At 44.6% G+C, this 22,192-nt stretch overlaps 1 protein-coding gene across 18 annotated transcripts in view; it reads left to right on the top strand.

The window, feature by feature from the left end:
- tjp1b (tight junction protein 1b) overlaps nt 1-22,192 on the top strand; it is a 65,301-nt gene that overhangs the window by 18,963 nt on the left and 24,146 nt on the right. Inside the window, exon 1 of one of the 18 annotated variants that reach the window (XM_028959210.1) lies at nt 14,234-14,822. The exons of 16 other annotated variants lie outside the window; for them this stretch is intronic. In XM_028959210.1, coding sequence (XP_028815043.1) covers nt 14,796-14,822 — 27 coding nt within the window. In that variant the 5' untranslated portion in view covers nt 14,234-14,795. Of the gene's footprint in view, nt 1-14,233; nt 14,823-15,816; nt 15,836-22,192 lie in introns of those variants that run through there. One more of the 18 variants, XM_028959211.1, reaches the window with a different exon arrangement.

The following is a 22,192-nucleotide window of genomic DNA, read 5'->3' on the forward strand; positions in this document are numbered from 1 at the left end:
CTGAGAGTCATTGCAAATCATTTGCTGAGGTGATCCAAATCACATCATTCTGGCAAAGTGAGCCAGGAATTTCCTGATACTTAGTAGAATTTCATGATGCAATTGATCTTGACGATATAGTCAGCAATCCGCCACCCTGATTCAGGGGGTTCCTTTTTCTTGGCCTGCCTCCCACTGACAGTAAATGTCCCAACCAAAGATACCAAACTTGGTCTCATGGTGTCATGTTTCTCACCAAGACTGACTAGTGTGACTTTGTACTGCTGTATAGCTTCTCTTTCTGTCACAATGGCAGGACACGGTAAGGAAAAAGGGATGCAATCGCTCGACTCACAAACAGGGGATTTTACTTACTACATAGCACAAAGACATCTACACACAGGACAAGGTAAAATATGATGATGGACCCCTGTGGACTAGACACAAAGAATATGCATTTAAACACAACTATACAACAGATGCACACCATCAGAGCACCAGAAACTCACAGTAAACTCCAAAATACCAAAGACCGCAACACAGAACCAGAGTACCTCGCAAAGTCAGGCCATGACACTTTTCCAATTAAACACTTTTAGAAAAAAACAGCATATAATATTAGTCTAAATGGGTGACATGGTGATACCAGACCTGAGGCCTAGTCCCAGTCAGGGTTCTCTCACTATGGAGCCTGCACAATCTACTTGGGTTTGTGTGGGTTCACTCCTGGTTCTTTTGTTTCACTCAAACTGCATGTTAGGTGAATTGACCTTTGTTTGAGCATGTAGTGTGTGTGTGTGTGTGTTCACTGTAAATCTAAAATAATGCAAACTATTTTACTAATTTTAATAAACAGAACTGAGGTTTGATCCTGTGACTGTATGGACCAAATTATAAGTAATAGTTTTACATTTGTTGTAACATTTATTTGTTTACACAAATGACACTATGTCAAGGCCTTTTTTAGCGGCTTAGTTGAATTATAATTTAATGTTTTAAATTTGCATTCATTATTCCAAAAAATGTTCTGCCTACAATTTCATTTAATGTACTAACTTGCAGGATCAAACCACACTTACTGGAGGAGAAAATTTGTCTTCAAGTAAGCCTTGTGTTCCTGTCTGGGGACACAATCATGAGCATGAATGCTAAGAAAATGGGTGGCTGAAATGGATAGTTCTTGTATAATTTTTATGACTGTATGAACAATTCAGCAAATGTGACACAAAGTTGTGTTTGGCGGCCTGTCTTAATTTTCATTTTTACTGTAGTTTTTTTAACTTGCTACAATCATGACAGGCATGTCATGGGGTGGACAGAGGGTTTGAAGAAGGACAGGGAACAGACGGAAAAAAAAACACAGCAACAAACAACATCTATATATAAATCACAGTAAATAATGAATATTAAACGTCATTTAACAGCGCGTAGTACTAATAATACAAGACATGTTCAGCTACTCCAGACAATGTGTCTGTGAGTACGTGTTTGAGCGCCTGTGTGAGCCCTTATGTGTTGCCCTGAGTGTGTGTGTGAATGCGGCCACAAGGTTTCTCCATGTAAGTGGTTTATGGTATTCATGGGGAGCCAACGTGCAGGAGGCATAGGCCATGGACATCCAGAGACCCCCACAGGGCATGGGAGTTCTAAGAGGGCCACTGCAGGAAAAATTGTGGCCCCCACCAAGAAAAGGGCAGAGGAGAACCCCGGAGGGTAGCAGCTACAATACAGCAGCCCCAGTGGGGCCGCGGTGGTGGGCCTGCAGGATCCGCCGGCTGCCAGACGTACCCGGGCAGACCAGGTAATGGGCCCAGCGACTCCAGAGATCCAAGGACCCAACAGAGCCAGGAGGGCCAGAACCTGGAGTCATTTTAGTTTTAATTAATCTTAGTCCAGTACATGCTCATTTAGTCTAGTCAAGTTTCAGTTGTTTTATCCTTGTCTCCCAGCAATCTGCTAACTCACCACAAATATTCTGAAATCTAAATAATACAGCGAATGGGGATTGAGGAAGTGATGTCATTGTGCGACTGGATGAGATACAGGAAACAGAAATATTGCATAACAGTAATAACATGATTAAATGAGAGGAAATAATGTCAACGACCATGAAGAGACATTTTTTGTCTTGTTTTTATTCATCAACAATATTAAACAGTATATTCAATTATACTTATCATCACATGACCTGCATTTACATAATTTCATCCAATCTTTTGTTGAAGAAAACAACACTAGTAACACACTACATAGATATCCAATACAGTATAGTTTAAGGCAAGTATATACTGAAGCGTTAATGTTGTAATGCATTAATGAAGGTCTGATGAATTAATGAATAATTTGAATCAAGTTAATCAGACAACTTTGCCTTTTCAATTGTAATTCAGTAGCTGGAGAGAAATCCCCGAAAGATAAAGCCCTTTCACTGTAAAGCGACGGTCTAATGGCTCACTTGAGCCGGCGCCAGGCGACTGGGCTAACCTGCGGAGGAGCCTTCAGAACATCTGTCTGGTTTGGCCCGCTGAAAGTGAGCCGCTGCACTGACTGTCATCAGCAGTGCTTACGAGCTGCCGCCACAGCTCTGTCCTCGGAGCGCTCACTTAAAGCAGCCAAATAATAGCTGGGAGGCCTGTCCTTTCATTCTCTCTCGCTCCTTTCTTTCTTTTTCCCTCTCTCGCTCTCGCTCTCTCCCTCTTTCCCCTCTCCTGTCTGAGCTGTGTGTGCAGTGTACAGTGAAAGTTGCTGACTTGCCCAAATTCCAAGTGCAGCTGATGAGAGTAACGGTCCGGTTCACAGTGAGTGATGAGGGTGTGTGAGGCCGGAGAGAGGAGCACTTTTCTGCTGTCAGTCCAGCGAGGGCTTCCATCGAGTTAAACACGTAGCACTGCAGAGGCCCTCTGGGTTTTTAACGACTGTTACCGAGGGCTGTGGATTAAAAGACTGTCATCACTGTAGGAGCTCTGCAAAACACGTAGATTCATGGAATTCCAAAGTTACATTTTTTAATGGCTCGTCTATCAACAACAAAACATTTATAATATGATAAGCAATATGAGTCTGTGGAGATGGCTCTGATCACACAGGATTGGTTTGCCACCTAAATGACATTTATATCAGAACAAAATATTAACATTTCATCACTTTTAAAATCAACTGAAAACAAATCCTCCCCCTTTTTGTCAGTGCTCACCCTAAGATTTCTGAAGACTACTTGCTGTTAAATAAGAGTTCTGCCATTAGTGATGTGGATAAACTACATATCATGCACAGTGGCTGTGCACTTCACTCGCACGTGCGTCCAGAGCCTCCGGCAAGAAGCAGGCGTTGCATAATGGGTTCACATCAAGGCGAAGCATGCGGCCCTTGAAGTTCCTTTAAGCGTGTGTAATCGGGGAGTTGAGAGGCCGTTGTCATTTTCACGTCTTGCGCTTGCTGTTGTTGATTTGAAGAACAAAATCTCCAATTTGAGAGTCAGGTCAGGGATTTGGCTGCGTCCCAGCCTCCGCTAGTTTTTGTTGGCAGGAAGCACACTTGTTCATGGAGCGCCTGAGTCAGGCTTTAGTGCAAAGTCTTCAGAAAGCCCTCCGGAAAGACCAGGAAGAGGGAGGGTGACAGAAACTGCAGCACCTCTGAATGCATGGCGGAGCCCTGGAGTCAATCACATTCAGGGCACATTACGAAGATGCCGCTCAGTCTTTCGCACGTCTCTTTGCCATCCATCGTTTCTGCTTCCCGTCATCCTGCCTCGGCCACTATGCCTGCCTCTTTGAAGCTTAGCTTGGTCTGCGTTCAGTGTACCCCTCCTCATTTATTTCTTCATCAGGCTGGTACCTATGTCACCTCTGGTGTCTCTCTCTCTCTCTCTCTCTCTCTCTCTTACTCATTGTCATTCTTTCATTTCCATGTGAAGGGCATTGGCAATGACAGGGAAGTGAAAAAAATGGACATAAATCTGCCATTTTGTCTCAACTCATTCGAGTTTTATATAAAAACCAATTAGCACTTCCGTTGTTGAAAACCTGAAATATTCAGAAATATGCAGAATTTGTTGGCATATGCAGGGTTGTCTTTTCGGCTTAATTGAGCGGGCTGAAATCATAACCGCGAGGCTTGATTATGGATACGGACGTTTTTTCTGCTCTCTCAGCTATTTTTTTTTTTTTTTTATGTTTCGGGGGGCAGTTAGTATGTTTCTGAACTGCAAGGCTGAAAACAAGACCCCAGATGTGCTGCAATCTAATAGATGCAAGAGACTCCGGCCTAAACTGGGATTTGGCTAATTACTCTAGAAAGGTGCAAGATCGCTAACCTATTGGGCATCCGACTGACCTCACTCAATGCCTTAATCTGTTATTATGCTTTATAGATCAGCACCCCGCCCCCACGCCGCTGCCAGAGAAAAGTCCCCGTTCAGGCTGCAGTCTTCCCCCTTGCCCCGCCCCCACCCTCCCTCGCTCCTAAAAAGCACCGGTGTAAGCACTTCTGCCCGGCTCAGTCTTGCGAAATTGCTGCAGCTGCATTTGCGGCGAGCAAGACTGCAGCTGAATTAACCAATCTGCATATTCAGGGTCTGTTCGGGGGAGATAGGAGCCAGGAGAGCCGTGGGTGCGGACAGGCGTAGCGTTGGCGGGTGTGGGGGGGGTGGGGGTTTGGGGGGGGGGGGGGGGGGGTGGAGCATGTGAGGGAGAGGGGAGGATGGAGAGACGTCCCGTTACACGTGACAGAGGAGTGGCTCTAGGTAAGAGGGAGCTTCAGGCTCGCCGCACGTGAGCGTGGGAATGCAGACCGAGTGTGATGCAAGAGAGAGAGTGGGGGGGGGGGGGGGGGGGGGCAGTGGGTCTTGGATGGGGGGGCAGTGAGTGGAAAGGAATGGCGGGGAAGCCATGGGTGGAGGAGTGGAGAGGTCCCATGTGACACCGGTGCGGCGAGTGAGGGTCATTCACCTCTGTGTGTGTGTGTTTTGGTTGGGTGGGTGGGGGTTCAAATCTGTCCCGTGTAAAGAATACGTTGATGGAGGAGGGACCGGGGGGGGGGTGTTGCAGGGTGGAGGGAAGGGTGTGTGTAGAGGGTTACCCTGACAGGGATGTAGCTTCTGTGCATGGTGTGGTGAGGTGTGGAGGACGGGGAGAGGGGGTAAGGGGGCGATCCCATTTGTCCCTTGAGCTTATTAGATGTAGCAGTGAGAGGACATTTTGTTCCTTGCTACATATCAGCATATGGAACATTGTGTGACCCAGTTCAGGTTGTGCTTTGTTTGTGTATACAGTATATGTTCCAAGATGATAGCTTGTGAGTGGCTTGCCGGCTTGTGTGTGTGTGTGTGACACTTGGTCATCCAGGCTGTGTGTGGCATTTGCAGTGTGTGCCTGCGTGAGTTTGTGAAGAAGGTGTGTGTTGTGTGTAGGGCCACTGGAGGCTGTGCTGAGTATATGCCAGCTGTGGAGACCGTAACTGGAGGGCAGACACTCGGGATGGGGGAGGTTTCTGTGACCGCGTGTACCCTCACAAACAAAGCATATGGCTCATCATTATTAAAAGCATTTATTCAGCGGAAAAATGTTTTCCTGCAGCTTACGGAGCTCACTGAGTGTGTTTTTAAATGACGCCATTGCACGAAATATCGAACACAATCAGACATAATTAAGAAGGAAATATATATATTTTCAAATATATATACATGAAATAGCATTTAGTAAACATTTATGTTGTGTAAAAATTACATTTGAACATTTGAGTCTCTCCAAATAAGGGAGATTTTGCTGTGATGGCAGCATCTCCACCAATCCACAACGGGGACGTCTCCAAAAGTCCAGAAGGTTCATGCTGAACACTTTCTTATCATTCACTCATGTTAATGAGCATCTCATCAAGCGGCTTTTGATGATGACAACAGTGAACAAAGCCATCGTAAAGGCGACTCTGAAAAAACAGTTTCATCAAACATACTTCACTTTCTCCTGATACAACATACATTACATTTACAGCATTTATCAGACCCCCTTATCCAGAGCGACTTACAATCAGTATTTACAGGGACAGTCCCCCTGAGGACTGGGACACAATGGTAGTAAGTGGGATTTGAACATGGTTCTTCTGGCTACTACCACCCTATTACCACAACTACCACAACAAATACTAAATGTGGATTCTTCAAAACAGCTCCATCTTAGTCTCCATAACTCCAGTCCAAACTGGAACAGACTGGTAGTTTAGTTTAAACGGTTATAGTGCATTAGTAAACATTAAACAACATTAAATAGCATAACATTAAATACAGCACAAAAGAGGTAGCAATACTAGAGTAACTAAAGCTTATGGTGCAAACTGGCATATTAAACAAATGGTTAAAATAAAATATTATACTTTACGTCAATCAATCAATATGTATTAAGTCCAATGTGAATATGAAAGCAATAAGTGGCAGTACTGTGTGTTATAGAGAATGGAAAATTATGATTTAGTCACACAAAGGACATTATTGCAAACTGACATAGTATAAATCATAGATTCATGGGCAAATTATAAAGGATTGAGGGTAGTTCGGAACCCAAGAGCTCGGCGGGAAATGACAATAGCTTTTTTGTCATTGGCATTATGGAATTATATTATCATAATTTGTTTTCAAAGATGCATATCCTTGAAACATGCTGATGGTAGCATTCGTGATTCATAGAGGACTCTCTTAAAACCTCCAACTTTCACTTTCTTTTGCTGGGAAAATTCACATTACAGTACAGCTCACATCACTTCCCAATAAATCTCTTGACCTTAGCAGGAAGGACCTCACTGATTCATAACCCAAAAACGCTTTATTGTCAGTCAGCAGTCCAGTTAAATATGAAATAAATGCTGTTTTTTATGAAAAACTGCTGTACCCTCCCCTGCCATTGCAGAACGCTCTTTCTCACCAAATGCGCCGCAAATAATCAGGTGAAACTGTTTGCACATAAATCCCAGTGACTGTATTGACATTCCTGCCTGATTTACAGCTAATGGAAGGTTCTGGAAATGAAGCGCGGTCTAAAGACGAAGAATGTGCAGGTTTACGGGTGTCCCGGAGACTCGGATTCAAAGGCCCATGTTAGTCTTAATGTCAAGCCAAATAATCTTCAGGCCAACATTCTATGGTTCACAGATTGTGGTATTTAGTTCTTTCGCACTCATTAATATAGTGAAACCATGCTTCAGAAGGCCAGGGTGAATGCTGTTCATTTCCATACATACATTTATTCTCTTTGACTCGCTCGCATCTAGAATCTCTTTGATATTAATCAGCATACGTTTGGAAGCAGCAGAACCAGTTGTGGCCACATTAGGGACCTTCGTGAAATGCGTGTTTGTCGGCGTATAATAAAGCAGCATAAGAAGCATATTAGTGCGTGCATTAGCATGCACGAGCGTTTTAGAACCCGTGCAGAGCACGCTATTATTTTATTTCTTTCTTTTAAACTGGAGCTGCAATATACGGAGCAAATATCTGACGATGCTCTTAGTCAAGTGCTCTAGATCTGTCCGAGCTGGTTTTACTCGGCAGGTAGCCCATTCTGAGCTTCCCACCGGCCGTTAAAGGGCGGCGTGAGTAACACATTCGCCACAGTAACATTGGCTCACCTCTAAATTTCAGGTGGCCGCTCGGTGCTGGGCGGATCCCCCGCTCTGCTGTGTTTGCACGTGTCAGCGTGTGTGTACAGGCGTTGTGCGCGCGCGTGGGTGTGTTTATCTCCGCCGCGAGCGTGTGGATGTCTGCATGGACGTGTGTGTGTGGGTGTGTGGGTGTGTGTGCTCCCACGTAGCTCTCTCTCTTGCTGGCACTGCGCTCTTCTCTTGCCGTACGCACACCGCTATGCGTGGCGCCACGTCGCTCGGCCGACTTCTCGCCGCATTTCTGCTTGGGTTGGACTTGTGTGAGTGCCCAGGGAGGCACCATATGCTGTGGAGACTGAAGAGTCTCACATCCAGGCCGGGCCCTGCTTCGCCTTTCACCTACGCGAGTGGCGTTCTCGGCAAAAACGGATCCCGAGGTTGTGCCAATTAAAATAGAAACGAAAGGCTTTGAAGAGCAGGAGCAAGATTTGCCCGCCACAAAACTGTGTAGTGATCAAAGAGCGCATCAGCGGCTGGAACTGCGAATTTGCTCATGCACATCCTTCCAAGAATCAGCTTGTCCCCCGGCGCTCCTGCTGTATTCATCTGCTTTGATCTGAGACGCTGCACGGCGGCAGGATGTTGTTTAATGAGCAGTGTTATACGCCACATGCAGCGTGTCTTTCATTTTTTAGCCTAATGACCTTTCTCCACCCGGCCTTCTGTTTCCGGTGATGCGGAGGCGAAGACGGCGTCTGACGTGGGCTACGTCAGTGACTTGGAGGGGGCGGAAGAGTCTAACGTGCTTTCGAGCTCCTGCAGAGGGCAGAGTTTTACTATTAAAACACACAGCCGCAAACACGGGGAAGTGATGACCTCATATCTTCATCGCCTGAACATGGATCATTGAGAAAAAATCCAGTTGGACCACCTGTGTAGAAAATGTGTGTGTGTGTGTGTGTGTGTGTGTACATACATATATTCATTTTTCCTTGAACAGTTTAATTCTTTGCAATACTGCAAATGTAACTGCATTTTAGTGTAATGTTAATTATTGTGTCCTAACCGTAATCTGAATATAGATTTTGTATTCTTAAATACAGTAAAAAAAAAACACACAACAGCAATAGAGAGCAGTACTGAAACGTCAAGGGATCTTTTTGTCCTTCAAACCACCTACGTGCAACAGCAGCATTGCGTTGTGGTGTGTGCACATGAAAGTGCGTCAATGGACCCACTGTAATATTGACAAGGGCGGTTTGATTTTTCGGCCCATGGTGCGTCAGTGAATCTTGATCCTTGTCATCCCGATCACGCAGTGGAGATTTCATATCACAAACAAATATAATATTTATAAAAAATGCCGACGGGTAATTGCCTAGAGTCTTGTAATGAGTATAGATGAGGTCAGTGGTCTGAGGAGCCGATGAGGAAGAATAATGGCCGCTCCCGTTTAAATGGGGTACATGTTGATGGCCCGTGGTTCCTGTGACACAGAGCCCTTCTCTTTCTCATTCCCCTCATTCTGTTTTCTCTCCCGGTTACTCACAGAGAAACACCTACACTAATCCACCGGGAATACCATGCACCAGAGAGACAGGGGGGGGGGGCGTCCTGCTTAGTTTTCACCGTAATGCACCCCCCCCCCCCCTCCATCCTTCCTGACCATTGAGTAAAAATTACCTGCAAAGTCATGAATTTTAAACACTGCAAAATGTTTGTCCATTACTGTGATAAACCAGGTAAGGATTAACTAAATTGATTTTCGGAAGAACCGGTGGAGATTAATTGCACTGTCTGTATTTGGCGCAGTGCGGTAGATTACCCCGAGCAGACTAGTTCACTTCCAATACCCCTGCCGTGTGGACCAATGGGACGTCATGGTCCCTTACTGCCACATTGTCTAATTGTTTTACCCTTCCCCGCGAGAGGTGCCCCCACATCAGTGCCAAAGTCTGGAACCAGAAATGGAAGAACAAATGTGACCTTACAATGCACATTAACTAAACAGATTCCAAAAACAGATGACTATTCAATTATCGTTAAAGAAAACTAATACAACACTTCAATCCTTCTCACTGTCGGTTTACATCGGCATGAATGTACTCGTATTTATGGTGATTTATCCTTTCTCTAATACTAGTAATACTAGTACTGGATCTTCGAAATGATTTTTTGTACATGAGGAGAATCAGAGCCACCCCAGACCCACCATGGCTAATTACTGTGGCTAATGAATGAGTTGTCACCATACCCAGTCATCTGTGAATACACAATCATCTGCTTAATGTAGTCTCGCTCATCTGTGAGCTCCTGTTCCTCAGCAATCGTCGCCATTTTCACTGCAACCCTGCACTTCCTGTGCGTCAGAGCTGAAAACTCTGTCCTTCTTGGTTATTAGATGACTTGTGTCTCCGTAAGGAGAAGCGAAGGCTTTTTATAGAAGGCATGCGGCGAGATCATTGCATGTCTTGATGCTCCTGTACCACTGCTGCAGCAGTGTGGGCGTCATGACTGCTGGACATGACGAGATCAAACCGTGCCACCCAGCCACTGTGACAGTCACTCTTCTCTGCCTGATTTTACAATCCACAACTTTGCGGTGAGTAATGGTGGTTCAGGCATGTAATAAATTGAACACAAAGAAAAAATCTAATATTTTGCACTGAGGTACCACAGGATCATTATTATGTGCATGTTATGTGCTGACAGAGTCCATGGTGTATTATAACCCCTTAGGGTCAATTCATAGGAAAGAGTCTTGATATCAGATATCAAAAATATTATTCAAAATATTGAATAATTGTAATAATAACCCCAGACTACATGCCCCTGGCTTTCAGAGTTGGGACTGTTGTTAAAAATACAATCTTAACTTTCCCTAGAGCTTTTAACAAGCTTCCTCAAGAGAGACTATTTTCAGTAGTTATGGAAATGGAGACTTAAAATAGGAAATCTCTGATTCCAAACTCCTTCAGAACCTCTGGTCGCCATAAAGACATTTATACAACACATGGAACAGATAGCATTAGTTTGTACAGCAACAGAAACTGCACATCCCCACATTAATGGAAAATGAATCCCTACTGCACATGCAGAAAAGGATTTTCTGATTTCGGCCGCCAGTCGCGCGGCTCTTTATGTCTTTTCTGCTGATATCACTGTCCTGTTACTGGGCCTTTCTGTCATTCGTGGCCGTGAATGCGCCAGAGCAGCACTACGTAACCACGTGGGATTAGTGGCTGTTGTGTGAGGAATTAGGAGCAGAATTGACCGGGGTGATGTCATGCGAGGGAGTCTGCAGCTCCTCTCTCCCGCCGATGAGGGTTGATCCTGGCAGAGGGACGGGGGGGGGGGTTTACGGAGTGTGTTGGCTTTTGTCACAGGATACTGGGCTGCTTCACGCCGCCTGAGTATTTGTGTCAGACGCGAACGTTGCCACGGCCCCGAATACGCTCAGCGGGGCTCAGTTTTTATCTCCGTTACTTGGCTTAATCCTTCCCTCATGACATTTCTCCAACTCTACTGTACATCAGAGCAGCTCACACAAATACAGTCTTTTATTTTCACAGAAGCACTATTATATATTCTGCAATCATAATGCTACCTTACCAACCCATAGTGACAATAAAATTTTGATATTAATCTTTTTTTCATCATTTTAGACACATACCACCACTTACAAAAAGATCACTATGGGGTCTTCATAACAAGTGTGTTATTACCAATGATTGCAGTCTTGATTGTTACAAGTTGTTAAATATGAAAATTGCAGGTTTGCACATTAAACATATAATTTCTAAAGCCACTTTAGCACGACTCATTGCTGTAAATTTAGACTGACCGAGTTCGGCCCTAAAAAGTCAAGGCTGCGACAGTGGAGAAGTGTGGATCATATTCATGTGGATTTACTACAACGCTTTTGCTTATTCCAGTGTTTTTGCGGCCCTGCAAAGTGATTCATTTGCTTTCAGGGCCAGTACAATGTGGTAGACTCCGGGAGCTCCTTGAGAAATTGTGATTCACTCACAAACGCCATTGACTCACCCCATTGAATTTACTGTAGGCGCTGGTTTTAAATTGGAAAAGTGGACAAGAGGCTCATTTTTCTCTGATATGTTTAGGCGACTGGAATTCAATTCTTTCCACTATACTTGAGGGAAAAAAAGGCTTAACAGCACAGTCACATCAAATACATTTAAAAACAAATTCAAATATTTATTTAACCCAAGACCAGAACTGGAGAGGTTTCTGCTGCAGAAGGTACACGCTGGTACGCATGTCCGCAAATTGTACCCTTTTGTGCATTTTACGGCTCTGCCGGGCCGCTTTGCGTGTAAACGCCTTGTGCAAATGTGAGCACTCGCATTTGTGTGACCTTGTCCTACGCGTTCGCACACACACACACACACACACACACTGTTCTGATGTCGAAGTGGGCCCCCGCCCCGCCCGGCTCCTCCACTCCTACCCTGTCTGTCTCCTGCGCGAGGCGCATGTGGTCTCCTTACGTCAGCAGCATTGCAGGACCTGTCGCCTCGTGAATCTCCCCTGTGCTCATTAGGGAGCGACAGAGACGCTGGCAGAAGAACAGAGGTGCGCGCACACAGCTGCACGCAGCCAGATTTGCTGCAAATCCACGCAAACGTGACTCGGATTTAACTGGATTAGCTGGATGATCCCGGTTTTTCATGCTGGTTGTAAAAACCAGAAAGAAAGAAATATGATTTTCGATGCTCAAGGTGAATTTTTTTTTTTTATGCCTTAGAATTCGACAAAGCCCTTGGTAAAGGTCACAAGTGTCACTTTTAGTAGCACACGAGAACATTTTGTCCCGTTGCGGCGTGAACTGCTTGCTCAGTCCCCGCCGTAGACCATCATCAACATTTCACTGTTGTGTGTAAGGCCGGGAAATTGATTGGAAATGGATTGCTATAAATATTGAGCCCACGATCATTGCTTTGATAAAACTTTCTTCTTCACTGTCAGTTCATTACAGTAATTGTGCCACGAGTGTCAACTGTATGGACGTCACCAGGGGCAAAAATAATGAGCTTTTTCTTAATTACTTAAAGTATTGATTGGTCATACTCTGACAGAATGAAATGAGATTCTGTGTGGGAATGGCGTTTCTTCACCACAAATTAGTTTAAGTTCTGAAAATGTAATCCTCATGATAATCAGTATTAGGTTACATGGTTGAAATAATTGCAATGAGCCTGCGATGACGGCAACGAGCCTCATCTTTAACACAGTCTTGCAGGTCTGAAAATGTGGATAATGGCCGGACGAGGCGTGCCGGCGTATGGAACCGTTCAGCGTGCAATGTGGTGATTGAAATGATTGGTGAGACGATTAGCTGTGTGTGGAATTCTGAACTTTTGGTGCTGAATGTGACACACAGCCAGAGTGCAATGCTCTGGCCGAACGGATATAGAAATCCCTACACGCACGCACGCTTGATTCTTCCGGAAGATTTCCATGTCTTATCAGCTGCATCAGTGCTGTTTTCCACCCGCATTCGATCATCACAGAGCAGTGCGGTGTGCTGGCGGAGATGTTCTAATCTAATACAGCGCGGCTACACAGAAAGACAAGTGTCAAAACCTGGTGGGGTCGTTTTTCAGCAGACCTCCAGTCCTGCATGTCCTCAGATGCGTCGTGTCGTGCGACGTTTGGACCGACTGCAGCACGGGCCTTGCGCAGTGTGGCTTTGCTCAGAAGCTGAACGCTTTTTCTTGTTTGTGGACCACCGTAAACAGCCAGATTTCACGTCAGCGCTTCGCGCGCCTGTTTCTCCTCTAATCAGGCGGTTTGGCTGCAGATTAAACGCTTTCACACGCAGGGAGGCTCCTTCACAGCATCCGCAGAAGCAGCATAACATGATGAAACGCTGGCTTGTTTGTTTAATATCTGCTGCAGGCTGATTAATGGTAAATCTATACGATTGGAAAGACTGGGCTGAACAAGTGGGGGGAAATGATCTACAAAGATTCTTAGTTTGTAATATATAGTTCTCTCTCTATGTATATATATATATATACTCAGTCACATGTCTGTGCCTTGGCCCTGTACATTGCCAGTGCTTTGCCCTTATGTCTTCCTCTCAAAACCCACTGAAACGTGGCCAGCCGTGGAAGGTTGCCACATCCTGTGGGTAGAGTGGAACAGGGTCGTAGGTGGTCTGTACCAGGGTTAGGTTTCCTCCTGCGGTCGCCACCGGTTGTCTGTGGCTGCACCCAAATATAGCAGGGCTAAAACTTTAAATGCAATCAAGGCACGTTATTTATTCATGATTTTATTCCTCGCAATAAATAATTAAGCAGTCTACTTTAATGGGTCCAATCCCATCTGGCCTCCTTATTAATAGACAAACCTGTAGAGGCATTCTGACGTTGACGGCTATTGTGAATGAAGATGAAATAGCAACAGCTGAGTATTTGATCGAGCGTTTTGATTAAAATCGAATGTGGTTTTAGACGAAGGATGAAAACACGTATGCTGTCAAGCATTCGCCGACCGCTCGGAAGTCGGGAGACGCATCAATGTGACCCCGGCACCCGCTAATTGTGACGACGGAGAGGGACACGCGACCTTGCAACGCCGCGCAGATGGATGACGCTCGTTAACGCTCCGCTCCCCCGCCAGCCCCGGGGAGACGCGGCGGATGGACTCTTCCAGACAGACATGTCACGGCCGCCGCTCGGAGGAGCGCAGCCAGCCCGCCCGCGCCTGCCATTGCGGGGAGGACGACCGTCGCTCACGCCTTTCCGCTCCGGCTCTTCACTAGACGCGTAATTGAAGTCGGCCGGAGGGCGACGAGGCGTCGGCGCGACGACGTTCGGAGGTGTTCTTGTTTTACGCGAGCGGCGGGAGGGCAGCCGACACGCCAGCATCCGACCGAAGCTACGCGCTTAGCTTGGTGCTAACTATTAGCCTTAGCTGTTCAGGTACCCCGCGCTCGCACCGGGGTTATGGACTTCTTTTTTTTTTTGTTTTATTGCTTTTTGAGATGCGAGAAAATGGCAAGTTGCACGGCGTCCGGAGGAAATAAACCCGTGTAGCCCCGGCGCTGCGGCAGCTGGGCGAAGGAGACGAAACGGATATAATTTTTTTTTTTTTTTTTTTAGTCCGCCGTTGTATAAACATTGCTAGCCAGCCAGCCAGCCAGCTAGCCGCGGCTCACGGCGCAAACTTGATTCGGCCGGAGTGTGAGCGGAGGACCCCTGATGTCTGGCAGGGCGGCATCGAATAAGGTACGTGGCCAAACTCCTGGGTTTTTTTTGGAGGGGGGGAATCTAAATTTCATTTAATAACCCTCATCGCCCTTGTTTCAATAAAACGAAGTGAAGCTAGCTTAGCCACCTGTGACGCCGACTCGCAGGCTAGCTGGTGGCAGTACCGCTCATTTTCGCCCAAGCGACAAATATTAATGAACTTAATTTTTGTAAAAGTTTTTTTTTTTTTTTTCCCGTCGCTAAAATGTTTTAAATATTTACATTTGTCTATCGGCTGCTAACTATATAGCTAGTTCCAGCAGAGATGGTCTGGTTTTAGTTATCAGAATTATGTCACTTTAGTTGTCTAGTTTTCGGTCTGTGATAATGGTGGTTATTTTATTTTTAATTATTTAACTTGCTGAAGTCAAAACCATTCATTATCAAATTGGACCAGCCATGTTAAGACCAGTTTTTTTAGCTGAAGTCCACTTTTAGTGATTAGTACCGCCTGAGTGTAGTTAAACTAGGTTACGTATTGGGTAAAATTTGATATGATAATGAAAATACGATATGATCTCCATTCAGAGCATTAATATAATGGCTGTGGAGTGTTGCAAAAATGTTTTCTTGGTTCTGTAGCCAGCCAAAGGTTGAGCGATTTAAATTAATTATCAAATTAAATATTTTATCAGGTGTGTGTGTGTGTGTGTGTGTGTGTGTGTGTGTGTGTGTGTATATATATAATATATATATATGTATGAATGTTTTTAAAAAATAGTTTCACTCTTTAGTTATATAGGTCAGCAAATGGAAACTGCGAGTTTTCTTGTTAGAAGTGGGCGTGGCGTGTCCACGTTTAAGACGGGAGAAACTGGCACCTGACAGGTGTAGCGCCGAAACCGGTTCTCTGCAGAGCCTGTCTGTCTTCTGTATCATACAGAAACTGTGGCTTCTCCATTATCGTGTCAACAGCAGCACACGTCTCGTGTAAATATACACTTGGATCCTGGTCTGTATGATGCGTGTGGAACAAGTTGTGGAAGGAAGCTGTAAGGAGTTGTAATTTTTATTATCTATCTTTCTATCCATATATCTAATCACTATCAAGACATGTAGTTCATTAAAAATGTGTGGTATTTGGATAATGTTCTGTTCCTGTCGCATCATGAAATTGGTGGAGGGCATGAATGTCAGATGGCCACCATGTTGCTGCCTTCATAATAATGATCATGAGGTTTCTCACACACATAAATATTTCACTATGTTGGTTTACTTAAAAAAATCATGATGGTTATATGAAGAAAGGTCATACCAATTGGATGAACTTTCTTTTCTCATGGGAGACATTTATTTAAAAAAAAAAAAAAAACCCTCATTAGAAATTAATTGCATTACTGCAACACAGCCTAATTGAACTGAGGAACGTTTTTTTGTCTACGTGCCCATATCGTCAAATCTGCATGCTGAATGTGGTCAATATACGTAATTTCCCTTCGAACACCCCGGTCTATACTAATTACACTGGGGTGTAATTGTTGTAGAAGTCCCGAGCAGCTGGAGCAGGAGGACAGACACTGTGTATAATGGCACTGGTCCTTTTGTTTGTGCCTTGTATTGGAGGGGGTTAAGCCTTTTTGTCACATTGAAAGTGAGCGAATAGTCATTGTTGGTTTTGATAAATCCCCTGAAAGAATGTGAGAACTGACCTTCGTGGCAGAGATGGTACAGGCAAAAGCTTTGGGGGCGGTGTGGAATAGCTGAAGCTTGCCATATTTTTCTATCGGTCTCTTCTCACTGTGTATAAGCGGTAACTTGGTAAATTTATTCTGCGTTGTGTTTTTATGACGGTGAAATTGGGGCTCGTAACCAACCACAGGAAGCGTGTTTCTGAAACATGCTGTGTTGTAAATACAAAGCTGGGATAGAGCTATGAAGGTCAGACTTATAGGGCATTTTTCTGTCCAGTCTTACTAGATTTAAGCATTAAAGATTCTAGAGTTAAGCATTCAACAAACAATTAGTTAGATAAATATATATTTTATTTTTTAAAATAATTTTATGAAGCTTATTACCATACAGAGCGTAAAGAACGTTTACATGTTAGAACCATATAATGAAATTCTTCTCACTTTCATATACAGAGACAACCTTTTTACTAAAATATAGGAATGACTGGATAATGTGCATGATCGATTTAATCAGTTTTTCTCCTTGTTTCATCAATCGTTTTAGGAAGGTAAGCAGCACCAACAATTGTTTACAAATTGACATGGTGATTAAAACAACTAATTGATTAAATCATTTATTTGATGCAGCCGTATGCGTTATTGTTCATTATGAGACTAAGGTGTCTTTTTCGGTCCAGAGCTCACATCTGCTGACCTGCTTTACTTTTAAACTTCACGTTATGAATTTTTTTTTTTATTTTTGAGTGTTCGTATTTTTAAGAAGAGGGGTGATAAAAGCCCGTTAATCTGAATCCATATATCTGACATCTAGTTTGTTTTGCTGGTCCGCCGTGCATCGCGGCGGCGTTTAAATGAACACTCTCTTCTCATCTTTCCGGAGGGCTCGTGTTGCCTGAGCTGTTCACTGTGGAGAGCTGTTGGCAGGCCTCTGCTGTTTTAGTGTTTGATCTTTGGGGACCACATTACAGGGATCGAGAGGCAAGCGTCTAGCATGTTGCCTTTAATCTGAGGCAGGGTGTTTGTATGGGCAAATGTGTACTCACACACACACACACACACACAATCCTGAAATCAAACATTTTAAGCTTCATTTGAGTCTTCAAGGCTGTGTCCTGTCTCCATTTGGCTGGTCCATTGGTCCCCCTGCGCTCGTTTACACGGGGGGCAGTGGATTAATAATTAAAAGATAAAGCCTGCATACTTTCTGAGGGAAGACCTAAACCCGGGGTCGTTTTCTAACACCCAGTTTCTTTCCCCCCAAAATAGATCTGCTGAAACATGAAATCCAAAAATGCATACTGTGGGAAGCTAGAGGCTTTAACTGTAGTTCTCTGTGGTCCTGCATGTACCTACTAAGTGGTAGTGAGGTGATTGCCATTGTGAAACACTGCAGCACAGCACACGGCGACATGGTGAAATGTGTCCTCTGCTTTTAACCATCGCCCGTAGTGACCAGTGGGCAGCCGTGACAGTGCTTTGGGGGGACAGTGCTTTGCTCAGTGGCACCTTACGGTTCTAAGACACAAACCAGCAAGATGATTGTTGTCCTTGTAATGACATACATATTAGCTATGACAGTACGAGTGTGATTACAGCTTACGGATCTCTTTAAAAAATGACTGCAAACAGAAAACTGTTTTATAGCCAGGCGATTCTTCAACACAGTAGTGTGTGTGTGTGTGTGTGTGTGTGTGTGTGTGTGTGTGTGCGAGAGAGAGGAAATAGTATTGTGTAGTAAATTTTGCATAGTCAACACAGGGGGTGTAGAGGAAGAAGCTAGCGTACATGCCATACTGCAAGCTCTTCCGTATTCAGCCCAGTGCTCTGTTCTCACCTTGCTCGTCTCCTCGCTGAAGCGAACGTCTCAGGCTTCGTCTGTGTTTAGGTCATTTTATTATATACAAATATCCTCCTCCTCCTTTTTTTTCTGCAGATCTCTGCCTGGTCTGCCATTGGTGTGACTTAGCACTACATGATAGGACATATGTCTCTGCCCATAGTTACTGAGGGAACATTGAGCTAATTTCTTTTCCTTCTCAGAAACTTCTCCTGACCTGCATCGATCCATACAGATGCTTTTTATCCATGCAATTTCACGGTTTACTGTTTTATATAATCGACAGAGATCTTGCGTCATTTTAAAGCCCAATTTCTGAATAGGCTGCTGAGGTATTAGAGGGGGGGGGGGTGGTTTGAGGGAGGGCACGCTGCATACCAATCTGGTGTGATCAGACTCTCAATATCCCCCTTCCCTTTCTGCCGAAACTCTCATCCCTGTACTCATCGTCACCAGACTTCCACAACAAGCACAAGTCCATTACCCAGCTGCCTCTTAGTCACTTGTGGCTTTATGTCACTCCTCTTGGCAAACCAGGCAACTGCTTTAGCGTCCAGCAGGTGACTCTGGGAGCTTTAAATGGCTGAGGGAGTAAAGGTCGGTCAAGGCACCAGAGGGTAATAAGCATCTCGCTTCCTGCTGCCTGGTGTAGTATTACCCTGCGGGAGTACCGCCAGGCATTCATCCTGCTCCACACCTATTTACTCACATCAACACGTGTGGTGAGCTGGGCTTTGGGTTAAGGCAACACCGCCCAAACACATTGATTTACTGTTGGAGTTGTGTGCTGATGGACTAAAAAGTGACCACTGACCAACGATCTGGTGACTGGGGGACAGGGTAAGAGTATGAAGTTTCTGTTTTTTTTTTTTTTTTTGTTTGTTTGTTTTTTGACTGAATAACAGAATATGATTCATATCATATTAAAATGGTCATATTCTGTTCTATAAATTAACTCTATTAATGCAACTGCGTCTTAGCCAGATATAATCCCCACATAAAGGATGGGCTTTTTGCATGTTCATGTATATTATCTTCAAAAGGCGTGAAAAGAGTGGAAATCAGATGTGATCAGATGTGACCAGATGAAAATATTTAAGCGGATAGAGCATCATGTAATGCATGATCAGCTCTTATGGAGAAACGTAAAAAAAAAAAAATACAAATTTGGTCAAATAAACTTATGAGAGAAATTTACAATTTTTTTTCTCCATTTTTATTTACTGTCAGTGCGCACAGAATTTTGTATAATAAAAAGTCCAAATAATCTTTTCTTTAGTTCATCACTGTCATTACATACTATATATATTCAATATACTTTTCCCACACTTCTCTCTGCCAAAGTTTTAAATATGCATTATTGAAAACTAGTCTTAATAATTAATCACGATTGATAACTCTAGTTGTCCGTTCACTCTCTGGGAGCGGCTAGGGTGTGCTTCGGATGAATATGTTGAAACGTGTGAAATTGATTATCCCACTGGGACAATGAATGATCTATCTGTTAAAGTGATGTTGGTTATGTTTAGTTTTTGCAGCACCACAGATAGCTTGGATTTGTGTTTGATGTCCCATGTTATCCTGCACGTTTACGTGACTTTTGATGAAGCTTATTATTATTAAAGCACACGGGCAAGGTTCTGGTTTATGTACAATACAGGACTATATTGGTCCAGAGGTGCACATTCAATTTTTGTTTTGCAAAGACCAGATTTTAAACCAGTGTTTTTATCAAGCATGTAGAGAGATTTAAGCGATCTGCCTATCTAATCTTGCCTCAGCAGAGAGATGGGGGTCTGGTGCATCTTATCAGAGTATTTTCAGTACCCTGTGGAGCCAGTATCTCGACTCTGCTGCAGGAGACTCTGCGAATCTCTGTGTGAGTTTGGGATTATTTAGACACCCCCACTGGCCAGATTGAAACTTGTGTGTGTTCTTTGTGCTCAGCGAGTGTGTGGGAAATAAAATGTCTTCCATCCATTCGCTGAAGCAGATCCCCATGCTGCTACAAAGGGAGCAGATATAGTCTCTCTGAGTCCTGGATGGAGGACAAGCACACATAACACACATACACGGCCAGTCTCTTATCTGACCATGCGGACGTCACACTGGCGAGCTGATCGAATAAGGGGACTGCAGAATTGCTGCATGTCTCCATGTTCCCCGCTTCCTCCCCTCTGAAACCTGAGCCCTAATCATTACATATGGGCTCTTTATAAAACTGTGGTGTCAGCAGCATCGAGCTATTTATAGCTTTTCGATGTAGGGGGACTGCTCAGCCTGGTGTTTTACCCTTCTTTTACCCCTAAAGTCATTTAGAACATGGTTCAAGGCTCACTGTGCATTTATAAGCTTATTTACCACTTTTACTGTTTGCTTATTTGTGGATCAAGCCAACAATTTAACAATCCGTCAAAAATGACAAGCGCTTGTTAACCGTGGTGTCAACTAAAGCATGTGTCCTTTTGGGGTTACGTACACACTTACCTCAGTACTGTTGTGCGGATCCTGTTTTCTGCTCTCTTTTCATTGGCCAGGTAGCTGTAGTGTGTCACAGCAACAGGGTGAGGGAAGCATTTGTGGAATGTGTCACCATTCCTGAGCTGCGTCCCACACACATTCCTGCATGACAGTTTTGGCCGGAGGAGTCCCAGACCCCTGTTGCTCTCGGTGACGTTAGCTGATGGGCCGGGACATGGTGATTTAGGACGTAGCGAAAGGGAGTGGTGAATAGGGATCAGCAGCACCTCACCTCTCCATTCTTCATGTTGCCCACAATGATCATGAGAATTATGTTAATTTTATTGTGCCATTTTTTTTTTATTTTTAAATTTCTCTAAGCAGAATTTGATTATAAATTACATCATTCGTTTAAAATGATAGAGGGAAGACTTTATGTTCGTAATTGCATTCATTTCCTCCCTTTGTTTTTTCTGCTGTATTCACTTTCAGCATCATCACTGCTTGATACCAGCATATCAGTAATCAGTCACCAAAGGGTGTTTGAAATGATAAATCTAAACATAATTTTATGTATAGAATATTTTCTAGACCATTGGAGATACAAGATGGGAACTCTGTCCAGCAGCCTGGCGCAGTTCAGCGGTCAGCAGAGCTCTTCCAAGAGCAGCCGCTTAAACCACTTAACTTTGTCTGTATTTTACTCGTTCAGTGGCTTATATGGCTCCGTCTATTCTGGAATAGTAAACCACATGGTATCGCGAGTGGAGGCGTTAACACTTCAGCGCGGCCGCCGATGAGCAGGTGAGCGTCCCCGCCCCTCCACCCCGTCCTCTTCTCGCCTGTGACGCAGCAGCGCGAGGGTTAAGGCCGATACAGCAGTTCACACTGCGGATGGATGCTCCCTCCTACGGAGCGGAGGAGCTGCACACTGTAGCACTACTGCAGCTCTCTCTCTCTCTCTCACACACACACACACACACACACACACACACACACACGGCTCGGTCGAGCCAGGGGGATTTACTTCAGCTCTGTGTGTAGTAGGAGGGGAGAGAGAGCGAATCATGGTTTCAGAGTTGGACACACTACACGCAGGAAAGGGAGGGAGAAGGGAGTGAGCACATTCCGGAGGCAGGCGCGTGGTGGATTTTACGCCATGTCCCAGATGATTAGAGCCCCGCGGGTCGGCGAATCAAAGGAGCCGTTTTAGGGTTCGGTGTCAGCCCATCGCTGCAATTTTTGGGTCCGGTCCTGGCTTTTTTTTTTTTTTTTTGGGGGGGAATTTGGACTAGTGGCGTGTCTCTTATCTCTCCATGTCACTCTAAGATAGTGTGTGTGTGTGTATGCGCTTACGCGGCTGCTCGGTGCAGCCAGGTGGTCGGCGTGTATGTGGGGGAGAGTATGAACATGCGGTGGCT

The sequence above is a fragment of the Denticeps clupeoides genome, chromosome 17 (assembly GCF_900700375.1).
Source record: "Denticeps clupeoides chromosome 17, fDenClu1.1, whole genome shotgun sequence".
Lineage (NCBI taxonomy): Eukaryota > Metazoa > Chordata > Actinopteri > Clupeiformes > Denticipitidae > Denticeps > Denticeps clupeoides.